Source organism: Canis lupus, chromosome 18 (assembly GCF_003254725.2).
Source record: "Canis lupus dingo isolate Sandy chromosome 18, ASM325472v2, whole genome shotgun sequence".
Lineage (NCBI taxonomy): Eukaryota > Metazoa > Chordata > Mammalia > Carnivora > Canidae > Canis > Canis lupus.
The window spans coordinates 53,973,746-53,993,828 of NC_064260.1; the positions used below are offsets into that span (position 1 = coordinate 53,973,746).

The 20,083-nt window shown below is 57.7% G+C and overlaps 2 protein-coding genes and 2 long non-coding RNA genes across 10 annotated transcripts; 2 read left to right on the plus strand and 2 right to left on the minus strand.

Moving 5' to 3' along the window:
* Positions 1-100: 100 nt before the first annotated feature.
* Positions 101-9,731, plus strand: EML3 (EMAP like 3). 6 transcript variants are annotated; one of them, XM_049096476.1, is made up of 22 exons: positions 101-260; positions 1,057-1,228; positions 1,307-1,567; positions 1,661-1,771; positions 2,815-2,882; positions 3,042-3,165; positions 3,387-3,557; positions 3,752-3,821; positions 3,903-4,013; positions 4,255-4,350; positions 4,721-4,876; positions 5,033-5,174; positions 5,617-5,768; positions 5,845-5,970; positions 6,062-6,193; positions 6,640-6,707; positions 7,448-7,536; positions 7,609-7,706; positions 7,829-7,916; positions 8,406-8,504; positions 8,892-8,912; positions 9,011-9,731. In XM_049096476.1, exons 1-22 carry the CDS (start codon positions 239-241, stop codon positions 9,586-9,588), a joined length of 2,955 nt encoding a protein of 984 aa, XP_048952433.1. In that variant the 5' UTR covers positions 101-238; the 3' UTR covers positions 9,589-9,731. The 6 variants fall into 6 exon arrangements, with proteins under 6 accessions (XP_048952433.1, XP_048952434.1, XP_025302264.1 ...); XM_049096477.1 differs by having other exon boundaries at positions 1,310-1,567; XM_025446479.3 differs by having other exon boundaries at positions 8,782-8,912; positions 9,011-9,449.
* A 373-nt stretch (positions 9,732-10,104) lies between these two features.
* On the plus strand, positions 10,105-18,400 carry MTA2 (metastasis associated 1 family member 2). 2 transcript variants are annotated; one of them, XM_025446484.3, is made up of 18 exons: positions 10,105-10,281; positions 10,977-11,044; positions 11,490-11,583; positions 13,155-13,272; positions 13,407-13,470; positions 13,655-13,772; positions 14,096-14,198; positions 14,399-14,498; positions 14,641-14,829; positions 14,939-15,013; positions 15,142-15,200; positions 15,392-15,489; positions 15,624-15,763; positions 16,214-16,442; positions 16,641-16,730; positions 17,017-17,135; positions 17,238-17,386; positions 17,574-18,400. In XM_025446484.3, the coding sequence occupies exons 1-18, from the start codon at positions 10,254-10,256 to the stop codon at positions 17,737-17,739; spliced, it is 2,007 nt and encodes a 668-aa protein (XP_025302269.1). In that variant the 5' UTR covers positions 10,105-10,253; the 3' UTR covers positions 17,740-18,400. The 2 variants fall into 2 exon arrangements, with proteins under 2 accessions (XP_025302269.1, XP_025302270.1); XM_025446485.3 differs by lacking the exon at positions 10,105-10,281 and adding an exon at positions 10,575-10,659.
* On the minus strand, positions 13,961-15,142 carry LOC118351379 (uncharacterized). Its single transcript, XR_004806759.2, has 2 exons — positions 15,069-15,142; positions 13,961-14,556 (listed from the first exon to the last, which is right to left on the minus strand). It is a non-coding gene; the product is annotated as an uncharacterized LOC118351379 (long non-coding RNA).
* On the minus strand, positions 16,512-20,042 carry LOC112659539 (uncharacterized). Its single transcript, XR_003136374.3, has 2 exons — positions 19,438-20,042; positions 16,512-16,726 (listed from the first exon to the last, which is right to left on the minus strand). It is a non-coding gene; the product is annotated as an uncharacterized LOC112659539 (long non-coding RNA).
* Positions 20,043-20,083: the final 41 nt, after the last annotated feature.

Here is a 20,083-nt window from a genome sequence, read left to right on the forward strand (position 1 = left end):
CCGGGAGCCGAGAGCGGCCCCGGGAGAGTCCGAGGCCCCGGGGGGCCCTGGACCTGCCGCCCCCGCCCCACAGCGCCCCCTCCAGGCCCTTTCCCCGCGCGCGACAGCGCCCCCGGGGGGTGGCACAGCAGCCGTGCGCGCGCGCCCCGGGGTGCTTCCCCTTCCCCGGTCCCTGGCCATGGCCCCGGCCGCTTAGAAGCCTCCGCCGCCGCCGCCGCTCGGAGCAAGCCGGGGCCGGATGGACGGGGCCGGGGCGCCCGGTGAGTACGGGGCGGGGCGGGCGGCGTGCCCCTTCCCGAGCGCCGGCTGGTCGGCCGCTGCCTCTGCGGTGTCCCCGCGTGCTCCCCGGCCTCGGGGCTTCTGAGCATCCTCCCCGGTGCCTCAGGTCGCTCTTCCTCGTTATTTGGATCTCCTGCTGTCATTTCCACCTTCCTCAACGTCATCCACTCCCCGTGTTGCTCTGGGCCCCTTGACGTTTCTCTGCCCCCCCGTGTTATTATGGGCCTATTCTCCTGGTATTTCGGGTCCTTTTACTTCTGACCCGTTCCCCGGGGACCTTCACTATGACTCCGTCTCCACCTATACCCTCCCGGGTCGTTCTTGATCTCTTCTGGTCTTCTGAGCCCTCCGATGACTGTATTCGGTGTCCCCCTCTTCTCTGGGGCCCCCTCCCCCTCTGTTTCTGCCTTCCCTGGAGAGCTGAGCCTGCTCTGGGGTGGGCAGTCACCCCCGAGCTGCACCGGCCTCCCTCTGTGGTCCCCACGTTCCGGGGCAGCACTCCATATTTCCCCCTGGGACTCTGTGGTACTCCCTGTCTTTGCGGAGGCTGAGACAGCAGCAGGAAGGGAGCTTTGCCAGGCTCCCCGCCTGCCCTGCCAGAAGGAGGCCCTTGATCCTCTACCACCCGTCGCCTCCCCTCCCGGCCAGCCTCCAAGCCTGGGGCTGCTTCAAGGGGGCAGTGTGTCGGACAAATGCGAAGTTGGGGGGAGACAGAAGCCCCTCGGCCCTTTCTTCAGGTGGTCGGTCCATTCTAAGTGCCTCTTGCCCTGTTCCCAGGTGAGGGCCCTGCTCAGGAGGCCCTGCAGTCCTTGAGTCGGCGGCTTCAGGTGCAGGAGAAGGAGATGGAGCTGGTAAAGGCAGCCCTGGCCGAAGCTCTCCGCCTGCTGCGGCTGCAGGCGCCCCCCAACTCCCTGCAGGACTCTGGCGCCGTAGCTGCCACAAGGGACAGGTATACACATTGTCACACCCTCTTCCTCTTTCTTCCAGGGACCTCTAGGGGCATCAGGTTGATTCACTGTCTCCCCAGCAGCCCTGCAGCGCCCCCCGGACCGCCACCCCCATGCAGCCCCGCCTTGGTGAGCCGCGGCACCCAGACCGAAGCAGAGGCGGAGCGGGAGGCATCCCTGGGACCCTCTGGCCTGAGCAATGGGCCCCCGGCCCCACAGGGGGGCAGTGAAGAGCCTGGTGGGACCCAGTCTGAAGGAGGGGGCAGCAGCAGCAGTGGCACTGGCTCCCCTGGCCCCCCGGGGATCCTCAGGCTAACGCAGCCCCCACAGCGCGCTGACACGTAAGTGTCCTGTGGCGGAGGCCAGGAGGGGCGGGAGGGGCGGGAGCAGGAACAGAGGGAGTGATGTTTACCTGCTCACTATGCTCCTACCAGGCCGCGGAGAAATTCTTCCTCCTCATCCCCCTCAGAGCGGCCCAGGCAGAAACTGTCCCGGAAGGCCGCCTCCTCAGCCAACCTGTTGTTGCGGTCAGGGAGCACAGAGAGGTGGGCGCCGCTCCCCCGCCCCCAGGCTCGGGCTCTTGACCTTCCACATCCCTCACCTCACTTCCCTGGCGGGCTGGGGGACCTCACTGGCCAACAGGAAGAAAGGAACAAGCACGCCTGGGGCGTCTGCTGTGTACCCGGCTGTGCTAAACTCTCAACCTCCTCCATCTCATTCAGTTCCCACAACACCCTTGGGGGGTAGGTGGTGTCATGCTGTTCATTGTCCAGGTGAGGAAGCAGGCTCAGAGAGGGTAAGTGATTTGTCTGGGGTCACACAGCTAGAGCTAGGATATGAGCCCTACTCTTTCCGACTCCGGTTCTGCTGTTTCACTGCGTACCTTCCAAGAGTTTAGGAGGTACCACAAGCTCTCGTGATTTTCATGGATGACTCGTTTTCAGAGTTTCAGCCCTACCCCTCACCCCTTAACCCCCTCCCCCTTCCCCCTCATCTACCAGGCTTTATTTCTAGACAGCAAGGGGGGAATCCTAGTGGCCGAGCATGGTCATCTCAGGGTGCGTGCAGGCCTCAGGACTCCCGTGTGTTCATCTGAACCCTGTCCTTGGTTTCTTCTTTACTCTCTGAAGAGATGTTGCAGCCATATGGTCTGGTGACAGCTCTCTGTGGAATTCACCTGTTACTTTCCTCTTGAGACATAAAGACATTCTTGCTTCCCTCCCAGATCCCCGAAAGGCAGGGCTGGTGTACATTCTGGATTCACTCTGGTCCCATTTTACAGATGGAGAAATGAAAAGGCCAGCCAGAGGCCTGTGGTCTAGGAGAAGGGGCTCCCCCCGGCCATGCCACGCTGCCTCTCACAAACTTTAGGGCTCTGTGCCGAGTGCTCAGCCCCTTCAGCCCAAACTTTCTCATCTCTTACAACGGAGCTGAGAGTCCCTATCTACTCTGGGGCCCTGAATGCTCTGGATGCAGGCTAAAAGCCTGCAGAGGTGTCTGGGTGAACCTCCTTTCCTGTGTCCTGCCCTTCCCCACTTACGTCTCAGGACCTGACCTCATCACTCTGCTCCTCTCTCTTTCCCAACAGCCGTGGAGGGAAAGACCCCCTCTCCAGCCCCGGGGGTCCTGGGTCTCGGAGGAGCAATTATAATTTGGGTATGTACGGAGAAGTCTGGCACGATGGAGTTAGGGTTTGGGCTACAGCCCCAGGAGCTATTTTGGGGGACCTGTGAGGTGTGGTGGGTAGAGTCCTGCTCTGGCTTTCCCGAGAGGGAGGCTGCAGGGTGGTGGTTGACACCCCCCTTTTCTCTGTAGAAGGCATCTCAGTGAAGATGTTCCTTCGCGGCCGCCCCATTACCATGTACATCCCATCTGGCATCCGCAGCCTTGAGGAGCTGCCCAGCGGCCCACCCCCGGAGACCCTCAGCCTTGACTGGGTGTATCCTGCCCCCTCCAGTCCCATGGGGACCCCCTTTCCCATCTTGGGAACCCCCCTTCTTTCTGGCTTCCCCCTGGGTCTGCGGGATCAGGAAGCCATCGGAATCCGCCCCTCCCATCTTCTGCCAGTGGTGCTGCCAGCCAGAAGCTCTTTTGTTGTCCCCACTCTTCCTCACTCTGCCCTCGGTCTGACCCTTTCCTTGACTGTGATCCCCACTCCAGTTATGGGTACAGGGGTCGTGACTCCCGCTCTAATCTGTTTGTGCTGCGCTCTGGGGAGGTGGTCTACTTCATCGCCTGCGTGGTGGTGCTGTACCGGCCTGAGGGAGGCCCAGGGGGTCCTGGAGGTGGTGGCCAGAGACATTACCGGGGCCACACGGACTGCGTTCGATGGTGAGGGGCCCGAGGCCTGGGAGCGGGCAGTTCTGGGTGTGGGGATGGTTAGTGTGGCAGGAACGGGATCTGGGAGGGTGCAGAGGAGCAGGAAAGAAGAGTTGCCTTGCTGGTCTGCAAGCATGGAGAAGGGTGTCCTGGGGGGTCTTGGGAGACCAACCCCCTTCCCGAGAGTGTCTCCTCCTTCCACTTAGCCTGGCCGTCCACCCCGATGGTGTCCGTGTAGCCTCAGGACAGACAGCTGGGGTGGATAAAGATGGAAAGGTAAGGCCAAAGTCAAACCCTGGCAGACGGGAGGAAATTCTAGCCTGGCTGCCCTTCACATCCTGACCTCTTCTCTACCAGCCCCTGCAACCTGTGGTTCATGTCTGGGACTCTGAGACACTGCTGAAGCTGCAGGAGATTGGACTGGGGGCCTTCGAGCGGGGTGTAGGAGCCCTGGCCTTTTCAGTGGCGGTGAGCTGGCCCTCAAGCCCCTTGGCCCCCGTATTCCTTGACCAGGAACCTCATCCTTGCACTTCACCAGGACGCCTCAGGAGTTCTGGCATTCCTGAACCCAGCCGACTTTCCTGAGAAAGGGACAGGGGTCCACCTCACCTGCCCGCTCAACCCGCGATGGCAGCCTTTGCCTGATGACTGTGAACCCACAGACCTTGAGGCCTCACTTGGCCCCCCTCGACGTGTCCCCTATTTTCAGGATCAGGGTGCTTTTCTTTGTGTGGTGGATGATTCCAATGAGCACATGCTGTCAGTGTGGGACTGCAGCCGGGGCACAAAGCTGGCTGAGATTAAGGTGAGGAGTCCAGGTGGCCTGGCAGGGCAGTGAGGTTAGGGTGCCCAGAGCAGTGGAGTACAGATAGCTCCAGGCTTCCCCATACATCGACTTCATTTCTGGCTGGGTCACCTGGAGCAAGTCTCATAGCCTCTCTGAGGCTGGGAGAGGCGACTGTGGAAATTCTGGCCTCCTGAGTGATCTTGTGTCAGGCATTAGAGTGGTGCTGGCATCATGAGTGACTGGGGGAGGGGGTGGGGGTGCTCTTGGGGAACCAGACTTGTCCTGGGGTTTTGAGACTTCAGCAGACCAGCTGTCAGGATGCAAACTGAAGAGTCAGAGTGTGGGTGCTCAGGGCTTGGGGTAGCTGAATCTAGTATCTTCCCTTCAGAGTACAAATGACTCAGTCTTGGCCGTTGGCTTCAGCCCTCGTGACAGCAGCTGTATTGTCACCAGCGGGAAATCCCACGTCCACTTCTGGAACTGGAGTGGAGGAGCAGGGGTCCCTGGAAACGGGACCCTCACCCGGAAACAGGGCGTCTTTGGGGTGAGGCGTGGATGGGTGTGGGGTAACATGGACAGGGTAGAGGTGAAAGTATCCGTCTGAGTAGTGTAGACCCTAATACTACCCACCTGGCAACGGCATGTGACTTTGTCTTTGCCCTTCCCTTTGACCCCTGCTCTCTGCTTGCCTCTCCCCTAGAAATATAAGAAACCCAAGTTTATCCCTTGCTTTGTGTTCCTCCCGGATGGAGACATTCTCACTGGGGATTCAGAGGGGAACATTCTCACCTGGGGACGGAGCCTCTCAGATTCCAGGACCCCAGGCAGGGGTGGGGCCAAAGGTACGTGGTGCTTGGGGGTGGCATCTGGGAAGTCTGGTACCCCAGAGGCTCTGTGGGAGCAGAGAAGAGGATCCCCCCTTTTTTTTAACCACAAGAGTTGATAGTTGTCTGGGACCCCACCGGGGCCCTCCAGGAGGGCATTCTAGAAGGGTAGGGACGCCATGGCAAAGGGGCAGGGCTAGGGGCTACGGAGTCTGCCGGATCCTGGGTTCACATTCCAGTTTTGCTGCTGGGTATTTGGCCTTTAGAAAGTTATCTCAGGTCTTTGAGCCTCCATCGTCCAGTCTGTAAACTGGGTAAAATAATAGCCGAGGATCAGAGACCGTATTCAGTAGGTGCTCAGCAGCTGGGAGTTATCATTCTGTTGTGCCGGCCAGGGCTGCTCCAATTCCCCACTTCCCAGCACCCCTACGGCATGACCCACTTGTGACTTTGCCAACAGAGACCTACGGGATTGTGGCACAGGCTCACGCTCACGAAGGTTCCATCTTTGCCCTGTGTCTCCGGCGGGATGGGACTGTGCTGAGTGGTGGTGGCCGGGACCGCCGGCTGGTGCAGTGGGGGCCGGGGTTGGTGGCCCTCCAGGAGGCTGAGGTGAGGCTGGGGTCAAGGGAGGGAGGAGGAAGAGGGTTGGCTAGCGGGACCCTGACCTTCTGACACCATTCCGTAGATTCCTGAACACTTTGGAGCGGTGCGGGCCATTGCTGAGGGCCCGGGCTCTCAACTGCTGGTGGGAACCACAAAGAATGCACTGCTGAGGGGAGATCTGGCTCAGGGCTTCTCCCCTGTCATCCAGGTTGGGGGGCTGAGGGCTCCGGGGAGGAGGGGAGGAGGGTGGGAAGAGCTGCTAAGGTAGGGCAGAGGTGACAGCCCATGCTCTGCTGCAGGGCCACACGGATGAGCTCTGGGGGCTCTGCACGCATCCCTTCCAGAACCGTTTCCTCACCTGTGGCCACGACCGGCAGCTCTGCCTGTGGGATGGGGAGGGCCATGCGCTGGCCTGGAGCATTGACCTCAAGGTAGAGCCCTATGTGTCTGGATCCCCAGTGCCACACCCACCATGGCTTCTGTGGCCGCCACTCCTTTCCCAACATCCCTGTCCCTTCTCCTCAGAGGTAACCAGCTGCACGGGCTACTAAAATCTCCATTCTTCTGTGCAGATACCTCCAGTGCCCCCTAAGCACTACCCCCTTGCCCCCAAGCCCCCAGACCTCCCCTTGACCCAGCAACAAATGGCGACTCTCCGGCACAGCTTCCCAGCTCAGTTCTGGTTGTTAAGTATTTTGAGTATCGCCTCCTGTAGGCTCCAGTGACACCCTGCCTCCACCCCAGGTCTACTGTCCCTCTCCTCCCCAGCTCATCCTTGGGAGGAGAAGCCTTTGGTGTTACCAACATGAAGAGGTGTCCGTCTGGGAACCTTCACTAGAAAGGCATCTTCTTGAATTCACCTTCTCCCCCCTCCCAGGAGACGGGTCTCTGTGCTGACTTCCACCCCAGTGGGGCAGTTGTAGCCGTGGGACTGAACACAGGGAGGTAAGAGGAGCCAGGATTCCCGGTAGGGGAAAGTAGGAGGTACGGGAAGGGTTCCCGGTAATGGGGTTTGTGGGGGGAGGAGTGTGGCTGCTGCCTGCTCGGGAGCCTCAGCTGCACCTTCCCGCTCCTCAGTGCTTTTCTCTGCAGCCCCCTGCCTCCCCTGCCTCCCCTGCTCTCCCGTGGCAGCTGTCATTACCCTCAACCACTTCCCTCTGAGCCTGGGAGTGTGGAGGAGGTGGCTGCTTAGGATAGAGAAGCGGTGGGGATAGGAGGGGCACAGGAGAGACTAACAAAGGGAAGTGACAGGCTTCCAGACTCCCACAGGTCCTCCTAGTGGGCCCCTCTATTCCCCTCTTAGAGGCATCAGAAGTCCTTCAGCCTTTATCTCTCTAGCCCCTTCCGGATTCCTAGCCTAAGAATGCAGTGGTGGGGGCACCTGGGTGGCTCAATGGGTTAAATACCAACTCTTGATTTCAGCTCAGGTCTTTATCTCAGGGTCGTGGGATCCAGCCCTACGTGGGCTTGCACTGGGCACGGAGTCCTGCTTAAGATTCTCTCTCCGCATCTCCCTCTGCCCCTTCTCCCACTCTCCTTTTTTTCAAAAACAAACAATGGACGCAGTTGCGGCTTGTCTACATTACAGCCTTTCTGTCCACACCTCTGAGACTCTCCAACTCGCCAGTCCCCACCTTGCCCAGGACAGGTAACCTCTCACCTGCTTTTTACTACTTCCTTTCCAGGTGGCTGGTTTTGGACACAGAGACCAGAGAGATTGTGTCTGACGTCACTGATGGCAATGAGCAGCTCTCAGTGGTCCGGTACAGCCCAGGTGAGAGCCACCCCCTACCCTGGACCCAGACCTGTCCCTGGCCCTTCCCTCTCTGAGTGACTGTCTTTGTAGATGGGTTGTACCTGGCCATCGGTTCCCATGACAACATGATCTACATCTATAGTGTTTCCAGCGATGGTGCCAAGTCCAACCGCTTTGGCCGCTGTGTGGTGAGGAAGCTGGGGTGGAGGGTGGGGCATTGCCATAGGTCTCTTGAAGGGGTCTAATGTGCTCAGGGGGATCTGGGTACGGGAAATGGCTACATTTTTAGTCTCTTGACCCTTGCTCGTAGGGTCACTCCAGCTTCATCACTCACCTTGATTGGTCTAAGGATGGGAGTTTCATCATGTCCAATTCTGGGGACTATGAGATCCTTTACTGTGAGTGGCAGGAGGGGAGAGCATGGGGAATGGGTCACTGGGTGGGTTTTATTTGTTTGGGGGGCTCCTGGTTGGGAGGGTTGAAGGAGAATCTGTAGGGAACTTCAAGCAGAGAGGGTGTTGGACAGGAAGGTGGAGATGGGATTGAAATGGAGTTGGAATTGCACAACCCCCAAATCACTGTATCTTTCCCCATGAGGAGAGAGCTGGAAAAATGTACTAGGAAAGATTGTTTTGGACAAGTTTCTCAGGGCAGGTATGGAGGGATTGACCAATGTAGGGAGGAGGAACTGATGAGAAGCCATTGGAACTTCAGCAAGAATTCAGGAAACATCCGGGGTTGGGTTCTGCCCTGAGCTGAGGGCTACCTTGGTGACCAGATCACTGGCCACTACCTCAAGCAAGTCTTAACGATGTGCCCTTCCCGAAGTCTTCCCGACTGAGGGCAGGGTTAGAGCTGAGCTGGGTGGGCCCCGGCCCTCTCCCCAGGGGACGTAGTTGGAGGCTGCAAGCTGCTGAGGAATCGCTATGACAGCCGAGACCGGGAGTGGGCCACCTACACCTGCGTGCTGGGCTTCCATGTCTATGGTGAGCAGGGCCTTTGGAACCATCCGGGAGGGGTGGGGGGCAAGGTGGAGTCCTCCCTGGGCTCGGCATGCTGGGCGTGTGTCAAGGGGTTGGCGTCTAGAAGCGGGCAGATCCAGCCCGGGCGGCCCCTCAGGCCCTGGGCTGTCGGGACGGACTGGGAAGGATTGCCTGGGACGCGGCCGGTGGGTGGCCGCCCTGCCTGAGCACCAGAACGTGCGTCCCTGGGCCGAGGGTGGGCACGGGGAGGAGGCCGTACTGAGGCTGGCCGCCGTGCTAGGCGTGTGGCCCGACGGCTCGGATGGCACCGACATCAACTCCCTGTGCCGCTCCCACAACGAGCGCGTGGTGGCCGTGGCCGACGACTTCTGCAAAGTGCACCTGTTCCAGTACCCGTGCGCGCGCGCCAAGGTGAGGCCTGGCGGGCTGGGCTGCTGCGGCCGGGCGGGCGGGCGGGCGGGCGGGCCCGGGCTCGGCGCCGCCGCAGCTCCGTCTTGGTTCCCGCCCAGGCGCCCAGCCTCGTGTACGGCGGCCACGGCAGCCACGTGACCAGCGTCCGGTTCACGCACGACGACTCGCACCTCATCTCGCTGGGCGGCAAGGACGCCAGCATCTTCCAGTGGCGAGTGCTGGGCGCCGGGGGCGCGGTGCCAGCGCCCGCCACGCCCTCGCGAACCCCCTCGCTGTCCCCGGCCTCCTCTCTCGACGTCTGACCGCTGCGGGAGGGCACTCACCGGCCCGCGGCCCGGCTCCGCCCCATCCGCAGCCCCCGGGGCCGGGGGCCCACCTTTCCTGGACTCCGAGACATTCCTGGTCGCGCGTTTCCCTGGAGGGGGCGAGTGGCACCCCCCGCGCACACTGTAGAGACCCGCCGGCCGAGCCGGGCAGCCCCAGCCTGGGCCCCGACTCCCGCCGCCTGCTGAGGGGCAATAAACCAGAAGCAAAGTCGCCTCTCAGTCCTTTTGTGGGGCGCGGCTGGGTGCCTCCGGAGCCCTGGGGGGTGGCGATGAAGAAAAAGAGGAGTTTGGACCGAGTCGGGGAGCGTAGGCCGCTCATGCAAACGATAGGCAAAGCCGCTTGCAAATGACCCGGCGAAGCGCGAAGGCGCGCGAGTCTTTCGTGGCCTCAGGCGGAGGTACGGGGGCTCCGGCGAGGATAGAGTTAAGCCCAACTCTTCTCCCGCCCTCGGAGGAGGGGCCGAGCCGCGACGGAAATAGCCGAGCGCCCGGCCGCGGTTGGCCGGAGGGAGCCGAACCGCTTCCGGAAGCGGCCGATCTCTGGGCTCCGTCTCTCCGACCTGAGCCGAGCGCCGGGCCTTGTTCTCCGGATCGGCCGAAGGTGTTCCGGAAGGAGGCGAAGCCCGAGGCGGGCAGGGCAAGCCTCCTCGGCGGCCGGCAGAGTCCGACGTCTGCTGGGGCTCGGCGAGGGCGGAGGTGGGGGCGCCGGAGCCTGGCTCCGGTCCGGCGGGAGCCGAGCTCGTTCCGGAAGAGGCCGAGCGGACCGGCGCTGGCCTCGGCGTCCCGGGCGTGAGGCGGCGGCGGCGGCGGCGGCGGCGGCGGCGGCGGCGACGGCGACGGCGCGGGCCGGGATGAAACGAGACGGCTGAGGTGGCGGAGGTGCCGGCTGCGCGGGACCGACCGAGACTTCCGCGAAGCGCCAGCCCCGCGCTCGGGGCTTCGCCTCGCGCCGAGCCCTGCCACCGCGAGTCTCCCGGACCCCTTTGTGCGGCCGGAGGCGGCGGCGGGAACGGCCATGGCGGCCAACATGTACCGGGTGGGGGGTGAGTACCGGGCGCAGGGGCTGCAGGGGCCGGGGCCGGGGCCGGGGCCGGGGCCGGAGAGGCGCGGCGGCGGGCAGCGCGGGTCGCCGCGTCTGGGGCGGCGTGGCCCCGAGCGCGGACCGGAACCGGAACCGGGAGCTCGGGGAGCGAGGCTGCGGGGACGGCGACGCGGCGGGGCCCCGCGGCCTTCGGAGAGGCTGCGGGAGGCCGCGACGGCGCCGTCCTGGCCGCGTCGGGGGCCCCCGGGGTCGGGCGGCGGGGCCTGGGAGGGTGGTTCGGCTCGAGCTGACAGGGCAGGCAGGGGGCGGAGGGGGCAGAGCGGCCGCCGCCGGGAGGTGTCCTCCTCCCGGGCGTTATTGTGCGCCTGGATGCTAAAAGGTGAGGGTCAGCGATTGCTCATTTGGCCGAGACGGGTGCATCTCCCTGGCGGAGTTGTAGGGACGGCACGGGGACCCCTTGCTTCTTGCTCCTTCCTTAAGGCTCACTTTTGAGGGAAGGATTTGAGATTAGAACTTGGGTGGTGGTGGGGAAACCCCTTGTTTTCTCGTGGTCTCTCCACTTCCACATTTCAGCGTCCTCTCTACCTGGATCCTTATCCCCTTGGTCCTCTCAGGCCTCCTCTCTCTCCCACCCCGGTGCTGTCTTTCCCATCTCCCCCTCTGATCTTCCCGGTGCTTCCCCACCCCCTCCTACAGATTACGTCTATTTTGAGAACTCCTCCAGCAATCCTTACCTGGTTAGACGGATTGAGGAGCTCAACAAGGTGAGTGGAACAGAGAGAGTCCCACCCCTGTCCTGTCTGACCTCCCCCCCTCCCCCCTCCGGGAGGGTCTTTTTCTTCTGAGGTCACTAACTTCAGGTGGAAGGCGGAGGCGGGGTGGAGGGGAACCAATCCTATCCTAAGCGCCCATTCATATTCATTCATTCATTCATTCATTCATTCATTCATTCGGTGTATTCAGGAAAGGCTTTTGAGAGCTGGGTGGGAACCTTCTATTCTATCTCTCCTGGGCCAAGGAAAGGGAAAATCTGGAGGATAAAAAGTTTGGAAGTCTGTCCTTAAACGCCAAGTTTTATTCATAATCTTTTGGGTCTTTCTATTTATACCCCTTAGAGACTTATGCACTGTTGTTAGTCTCTTCTTTTTGTGTTTCCACTTTAAAATGACCAACTTTAACTGCTGTTTTTTTTTTTTTTTATCCTCTTAGACTGCAAATGGAAATGTGGAGGCAAAGGTTGTGTGTCTTTTCCGGCGAAGGGACATTTCTAGTAGCCTCAATAGTCTGGCTGATAGCAATGCCAGTGAGTGTCTTTGCACCCCCCCCCCCTCCACGCTCCCCCTCCCCATGATCTGAGGCCTGGGCATGTCCCTGCAGGTGTTTCCCCTGGTAGCATGCCCAAAGCAGGGGTGTGAGTTTGGGGGTGAGAAATGCCTGGTTTGCGGAGGGAGGCCTGTTTTTACACGTTGGGGTTGGAAGCAGGGTGGAGAGACCATGATAAGGAAAGCCAGAAAATGGCTTGTGTGTGTGTATCTGAATGATGGGTGTAAAAGAGATGATAGTATTTAAGTAGGGGATGAAGAAGAGCTTTAGAGAAGCAGGACCCTTGGGGGTCAGTTTTGGGTACCTTGGGACAATGGGTAGTGACTGTAAAGGTCAAGGTTGAAGAGGAAGAGCGTGTACTTGGAAGCCTGCATAACAAGGAAGCAGCCTAATTTTGCGATCACGAAGTAATGAGAATACATTGAAGGAAGAGAATGGGAAACTAGGAAACTTTTCTTGCCCTTTTTCCTCTTTCTCACCTCTTCTGTTTTGCTCCACTCCATTTTACATCTTTTCCTTTTGTGTTATCTTCCTTCTCTTTATGCTTTCATCTTCCTTTAAAAAAACTATTTCTTTATGTTTTCCTTAGTTTCTTTTTCCTTTCCTGCTTTGGCTTTCTTTCCTCTTCCTCTTGTTCCTCCTTCTGAAATTATCTTCCTTATTTCAGGCAGCTGTGGCCATGAAGGGGTTAACGAGGAGCTAGGCCTACCAAGTTCTCTGGCCCTCTGGGGTTTCCAGCCCCATCTGGCAGGGGCTGACCTTGGCCTTGTCCAATCAGAAGGGGTGGGGGGGGTGTGGTCCCCCCCTTGCCTTAGCACTGGGTTTCCGGAGCACACAGGCGAGGGGTGGAGCCTGCTGCACCCCACCCCCCCCTTCTCCCTGAGGTTGGGAACAATGCACCAATGAGCCTGGGCCTGTGGCTCTCCTGCCCCCTCCCGCTTTGGTTGGCCCTCAGCCAAGTTAACCCTTTCCACCAAGGTTTCAGGGCAAAGTTGCAGTGCCTGGGGAGGAAGGCACTGGCGCTGGCTTGAGAGGTACTGTCCTTGGAAGCCCCACAAACAATCATTAGTCAAGTGGACAGTGAAGAATAGTTAGGACTGCGAGATGTATAAGAGCAAAGAGACTCCTGAAATCTGAAAAGAACTAGTAAACACAACCTCGTGTGATGATTTTTCACCTTATTGGGTTTCTGGAACTCGGGCTGGTTTAGCAAGAGAGAGGAGTGTGATATTCTTGCTGGGCCTGAAGTGGGCAGATTTGTGCTTTATGAGTGGCATTTAAGCATTGGCACCTGGGTTTGGGATGCATTTCTGTGGCATTCTTTGTACTCTTAGCAGCGATTCCCAAGGCATTAGTGATGGGGAGTTGGGAGCACTGTAATGGGGAGAGGGCTAAGTGGGAAGTTTGGCGGGCTTAGGGGCTGAGAGGTAGATGCCTGGGGAATGTGAAAACCAGCTGGAATAGGAAATGTTTTCCCCGGGGTTAGAGTTGCCAGGGTGGCTTCTTTCTGAATTAGTTTCTGACTTGGCTTCTTCCTCCTTCATCTCCCAGGGGAGTTTGAGGAGGAATCAAAGCAGCCAGGGGTGTCAGAGCAGCAGCGACATCAGCTGAAGCACCGGGAGCTTTTTCTTTCTCGGCAATTTGAATCCTTACCAGCCACCCACATACGGTATAGGACAATCAAGGCCACTGTGGCCTGTAGGCACTTCCGTAGAAGCTGGCAAGGGAGGGGGTGGTGTATTGGAGATGCTGTGGAGAGGCAGTGAGGAGCTCACCTGGGGTTTTCTGACTTCTCTTCTGTAGGGGGAAATGCAGTGTGACGCTCCTGAATGAGACTGACATCTTGAGCCAATACTTGGAAAAGGAGGTGAGAAAGAGGTGCTGGGAGAAGAAGGAGGGGGGTGGGTATGTCCCAAGGGGCTAGAGGAAAGTAGAACCATGATGAGGCACAGGTCAACTGGCTGACCGCCTGTCTTGGGAACTCTGGATCCTCCTCACCACCCCCAGCCTCTGAGGACTGCTGCCTGCTTACCCTTTCTTCCCATCTCCAGGACTGCTTTTTTTACTCACTGGTGTTTGACCCTGTGCAGAAGACACTTCTAGCTGATCAGGGAGAGATCAGAGTTGGTTGCAAATACCAAGCTGAGATACCAGATCGCTTGGCAGAGGGTAAGCGACAGACCAGACCAGTATGGCTACTGGGTTATCTAACATGGTAGTGTCTATGAATAGTATGCCGTGGAGTTTTACACTGTATAGTCTTCATGGCTCTCTGCTGTCACCCTGATAGGACAGGACCCTGGGAACCTGAGGCGGGCAGATGGGCACAGTTGGGAAGAGAAGTCTGAAAGTTGAGGTGGTGATAAAAATCCAAGCAGGATTTTATAAAATTTTATAAAATCCAAGGAGGAGCGAAGTGCTTATTGTGAGTATCAAAATACTTACTATCCTCCTTTACCTTTCTCTGATGTTGCCGTCTCCCTGTTTCCAAGGAGAATCTGATAATCGGAACCAACAGAAGATGGAGATGAAGGTCTGGGACCCAGACAACCCTCTCACAGACCGGCAGATTGATCAGTTTCTCGTGGTGGCCCGGTGAGGGGTGGGTGGATGGGAAAGATGGGCTGGGGGTGGTGTGGACATCTTGCATCGAATTTGCAGAGGTGGACTTGATTGTTTTGGGGGGGAAGTGGGTTTTTTTTGGCAGGGGTGGCATGGGTGTTTTCCTTATTTGGCTTAGTTCCTCAGCCCAATCATGCCTTCTTTTCCTCTTGGCTTCTCCATCTCTCCCTCAGAGCTGTGGGCACCTTTGCAAGAGCCCTAGATTGTAGCAGTTCCATTCGGCAGCCAAGCCTGCACATGAGTGCAGCTGCAGCTTCCCGAGATATCACCTTGGTGAGCAGATGTGGCTGGGCAGTTGGGCAGGCTGGGCTCTGTGGGGGACCTGCAGAGCCTGGGGACAAGAGAGGAGGGGTCTCTGAGGCTGTGGTGTTGGAGGGGCTCAGGCCATCAGCATTGTTTCCTATCTTCCTTGTAGTTCCATGCAATGGATACGTTGCAGAGGAACGGCTATGACTTGGCTAAAGCCATGTCGACCCTGGTACCCCAGGGGGGCCCGGTGCTGTGTCGGGATGAGATGGAGGAATGGTCTGCTTCAGAGGCTATGCTGTTTGAGGAGGCCCTGGAGAAGTATGGGAAGGATTTTAATGATATTCGCCAGGACTTTGTAAGTGGATGGGGCTGGGAGGAGAAGTGGAAGAGATTGTCGTCTCTGGTAAGGGAACCAGGACCTGGGACCAGATGCCAGCTCTGCTTTCTTCCCTCTGCCTCCTTAGCTGCCTTGGAAGTCACTTGCCAGCATAGTCCAGTTTTACTACATGTGGAAAACCACAGACCGCTATATTCAGCAGGTATGGGCTGGGCTGGGCAGGGCAGGGCAGACTGGACCAGGGACCTCCTTCTCACCTCTGCCTTTGGGAGTTGATGACATCCTCCTGCAGAGATACTTTGATCTTTCTTTTTTTTCCCCTTCCTGCAGAAAAGATTGAAAGCTGCTGAAGCAGACAGCAAACTAAAACAAGTCTATATCCCCACCTAGTAAGTGTGGTAGGTGGGGGAGGTTTGCATGTTTTCTTTTTCTCCCTCCATCTCCCCCAACTCATGCTTTGCTCAGTGACTGGCAGTGGGCAGGAGTCAGGATCAAAGAGTCAAATGTTGATAGAGATGAGATGGAAATGGATTCTCTACCTTGACCAGTTCCTGGTTTCTCCCCACACTGTTCCCATTAGTACTAAGCCAAATCCTAACCAGATCATCTCTGTGGGCTCGAAACCTGGCATGAATGGGGCTGGATTCCAGAAGGGCCTGACTTGTGAGAGCTGCCACAGTGAGTTCCATGGGAGGATTGGGATGTTGTGGGGGGGGGGGGGGGGGAGGTGAGGTCCTCTCTGGCCCAAGGACCTGAGGGACTCTCGTGTAGTATTTTTCCCACACTGCCCCCTTCTCTCCATGCTCCTACAGCCACACAGTCTGCCCAGTGGTATGCCTGGGGCCCACCCAACATGCAGTGCCGCCTCTGTGCTTCTTGTTGGATCTACTGGAAGAAATATGGGGGACTGAAGACCCCGACCCAGCTTGAGGGGGCTGCTCGGGGCACAACAGTAAGGAGTGGTGGGGAACAGGCAGGGCAGAGCAGTAAGCATATCGATGTGAGCTTTAGGGGAAGGCCAGAGCACCCAACCCCTTCCATGGTGATGGTTTGATGTGGGTATGGGTGGGGAGGGGGTGCCCCGTGATGGTTGGAGACTGGTAGGTTGGGATGGTGATAAAGAGTTCAGGCAGGAGGGATGCCTGGGTGACTCAGTGGTTGAGCGTCTGCCTTTGGCTCAGGGTGTGATCCCGGGATCGAGTACCACATCAGGCTCCTTACAGGGAGGCTGCTTCTTCCTCTGCCTGTGTCTCTGCCTCTCTCTCTGTGTGTCTCTCATGAATAAATAAAATCTTATGCTAAATAAGATTTCAGGCAGGAATAAATTGCTTTTTGCAGAGAACAGAAAAAAGGGAGCCTCAGTGACCATCTGTGTTCTCCCTTTTTCCCATGTCTCTTTCAGGAGCCACACTCGAGGGGTCATCTGTCTAGACCTGAAGCCCAAAGTCTCTCCCCCTATACGACCAGCGCCAACCGGGCCAAGCTGCTGGCTAAGAACAGGCAAACATTCCTGCTCCAGACCACAAAGCTGACCCGACTGGCCAGACGCATGTGCAGGGACCTGTTACAGCCGAGGAGGGCCGCCCGACGACCCTATGCCCCTATCAATGCCAATGCCATCAAGGCAGAGTGTAAGGGCAGGAGTGGTGGGGTTAGTGGCAGGTCAGGATACTCTGGCTGGAAAGCAGAGCAGAGACCAGTGTTTCTCTGGATGTTTAATGACAGGGATACCAGGCCACAGCGCTTGGGTGGGAGAATAGATGTGGCTCCTGGCCATAGGAGAGGCCTGAATAGCGAAGCCCTTTCGAGTTTTCTTCTTTGTTCTTCAGGCTCCATTCGACTTCCTAAGGCTGCAAAGACTCCATTGAAGATTCACCCTCTGGTGCGGCTACCACTGGCAACCATCGTCAAAGATCTGGGTAGGTTAGGGCATCAGGAACCCGTTAGGTGGTTTCAGGCTCACAGTCATCTTTTTACCATCAAAATCCAAAGAGATTTAGTTTAATAGTTTAACAGCTGGTACTTTTGTATGTTAATAATGGTTTTCATAAGCTATCCATAGTGAATGCTAAGATCACACTCACGTGATCCTTGCTTGCCAGATCCCTCCCACCATCACTGCCTTTGGGGATGCCCAGGGAAACTACATTGAGAATAAAAAGCATGAAAGTTCTAAGTTTTCTCTTATTTTTTTTAATCTGGCAGTGGCCCAGGCACCTCTGAAACCAAAAACACCTCGGGGTACCAAGACCCCAATCAACAGAAACCAGCTGACCCAGAACCGGGGTCTGGGGGGTATTATGGTGAAACGGGCCTATGAAACTGTGAGTTAACAGCGGGAGTGGGCAAGGCTGATTGGGTGGGCATTTATGTCTGATAAGGATCCATGAGTCCACTCTCATTGTGTGCCCCCTCCCCCTTTCCAGATGGCAGGAGCGGGGGTCCCCTTTTCTGCCAATGGAAGGCCTCTTGCCTCAGGGATTCGCTCAAGCTCACAGCCAGTTGCCAAGCGTCAGAAACTAAACCCAGCTGATGCCCCCAATCCTGTGGTGTTTGTGGCCACAAAGGATACCAGGTACAGAGCCCACCATGGGAGGGGCTGAGAAGTTGAGAACCCACTTTGGGGGGTAAGGATAATAGTATTGGTGTGGGATGGGGATGTCAGGAAAGAATGGGTCCGAAGGCAGAACTGGATTGTGGAACGTGGGGTTTCACCTTGAGAGCCTTAGCCTTCTTTATTCTATTCTCCTTTTCCTGGCCAGGGCCCTGCGGAAGGCTCTGACCCATCTGGAAATGCGGCGAGCTGCCCGCCGACCCAACTTGCCCCTGAAAGTGAAGCCACCACTGATTGCAGTGCGGCCCCCAGTCCCACTGTCTGCACCCCCACATCCTGCCAGCACCAATGAGCCCATTGTCCTGGAGGATTGAGCATCTGTGGGGGAAGGGAGGTGGCTGAAAGCCAGAGGGTGGGTGCCCAGGGCATCCAACCTCCCTTCCCCTCTAGTAGCAAAGGGAATGAGGAGTGAGGGAGGGAGCAAGTGTTTGTCCTTGGAGGGGTTGGGCGCCCTCTGGTGTTACCACTTGGAGGCCTGTCCCCTTTCCACGTTTTCTCCACTTCTGGTGGTGGAGGGCACACTGCAGGAACTTGACCCACTGTGGGAACCTAACCTGTTTTGGGGGTTAGGACCCACAGTCGTCTTGGACAGTTTTGGGGGGAGGGTTTTTTAATTTTTTAAAAATTTTGCCTCCCTTTGTGAAAACGGGATGGGGAGGGGAAGGGTAAATTGACAGGAGGTGGTGGTAGGGGGAGGGGGGCGTGCACTGCCATGACTGCCATGTCTATCCTTTTTTTTTTTTTTTTTTCCTAATGGGGGTTTCTCTTCCTGTCCGGTGTCCGGACTTTCCTAATTGGAGTTTGAGGCCCCTAAGCTGGCATCAACCCCAACCCATGTTCTCTATTCCTTCCCTCCCTGTGCCCCCTCTGCCTTTTGTACGCCAATTCTCAGAAATAAAGATCTTTTGTCCATTTTTTTAACCTCGGATTCTGTAATTGGTTCTTATAGTAACAAATAAAAAGCTGTTTTCTTCAGCTTCTCCCGGCTCAGCTGTTCTCTGCCATGGGTGTGTGTGTGGGTGTGTGTGTGGGGGGAGGACAGTGACTTAAATTGGAAAAATAAAGGACAATGGGTGATAAAGGAGATACAGATGGGGCTTGCCTGGGAACAGCTTTAGGAGCTAGGCAGCCTGTTCCGGCTAGCTTTCTCGTGGGACCCAAACTGCTCCCCAGCTCCCTGTGGTGCTGGAACCCAGGCTCCCTCTTGGCACACAGATTGAGAACGGTTGGAATGGATGGACCCTGGATGGTTGGTGGCTTCCACAGGAAGGGAGGTGGGAAGATGCTTTTTCTTCTATTTTCCAACCCTTAACCTCTCTTTTAGGAAATTCTGGGAGTTGCTAGAGATCAGGGCAAGATGTAGCCTACTTGGGGGGCAGGGTGCTGCACTCTTACCACCCAGCCCTGTGGTATGTTTGCAGATTGCTGCTTCAGGGATTCCCAAGACCAGCCTCAGCACCTGCCTTGATATTGAGGGCACGCTCTAGAGCTGTCTCCCGCCTTTTTGGGTTTGGGAAACAGAAGTCTGAGCAGGGTCCAACAGGAGGAGCACCCTTACAGAGTGAACAAGAATTAAGCCTATTATGAGTTCCTTCCACGCACTTCCTTGAAGATAGGGGACAGCCTCAGCAATCAGCACTTCCTTAAGGTCACAGACCTTGAGCTGTCTGCCTCAGGCCCAGTGTGCTTTCCACAGTCTAGAGCTGCGGACTGATAACCACAGCAGGAGCTGCTCAGACCCTTGAGAGTCCTCTCCAGCTCCCTTCTCGGCCCCTGGGGCCTCCCCAGCGACTTCGCTCTCCCCACTCTGAGCTTCCACCTCGACAGCATCAGGAACTGACCGCTACACCAGTCTGGGGAGAGGGGGAAAGTAGCATTTTCTCCCTCCAAGGTCTTGGCTCAGTTGCCACCAGCGCAGGTTCTGCCGCATGCCTTGAAGTGGGCCGGTGGCTCCGGCTCCTCATGGCAACACTCCACGCAGTCAACTAATGCAGGAGGGAAACGTGACTCACCGGGACCGCAGCGATCTGGCCGTGGTTGAGCGGAGTCCGCGAGCTGCCCGGTGGGGACAGAGCTCCCCGACCAGGGCGGGGAAATGGTCGCATGACACCCACTGAAGGGAGGACCGAGGGCAGAGGGAGAAGCCGCAGCCCTAGGGGAACTCGGGAGTCCGGGGACAGCCTTGAGCTTCGTGAAGTCGGCCCATCCTCCCCCTTTACTCGCCAGGTGAATTTGGGTTCGGGGGTGGAGCGCCGCGGTCCCTAGCGCCCCTTGAAGGAGGGTAAACCGCGTACTTCGAAGCACCCAGCAGGCAACCACCAGCCTGCGAGAAGCAGCCCCGGCGCCGGCTTTTGTAGTCGCCCTCATAAATATTCATGAGGCTTTGGGCCAATCACCGCCGGAATGACTCAGAGTTCACCAATCGACTTGCAGCATGCAGATAAGTATCAAAGACTTGGCGGCTGGGACGTCCGGCTGGCTCAGCGGTTTAGCGCCGCCTTCAGCCCAGGGCCTGATCCTACAGACCCGGGATCGAGTCCCACATCGGGCTCCCTGCATGGAGCCTGCTTCTCCCTCTGCCTGTCTCTCTGCCTTGTGCTCTCTCTCTCTCTCTCTGTGTCTCTCATGAATAAATAAATAAATAAATAAATAAATAAA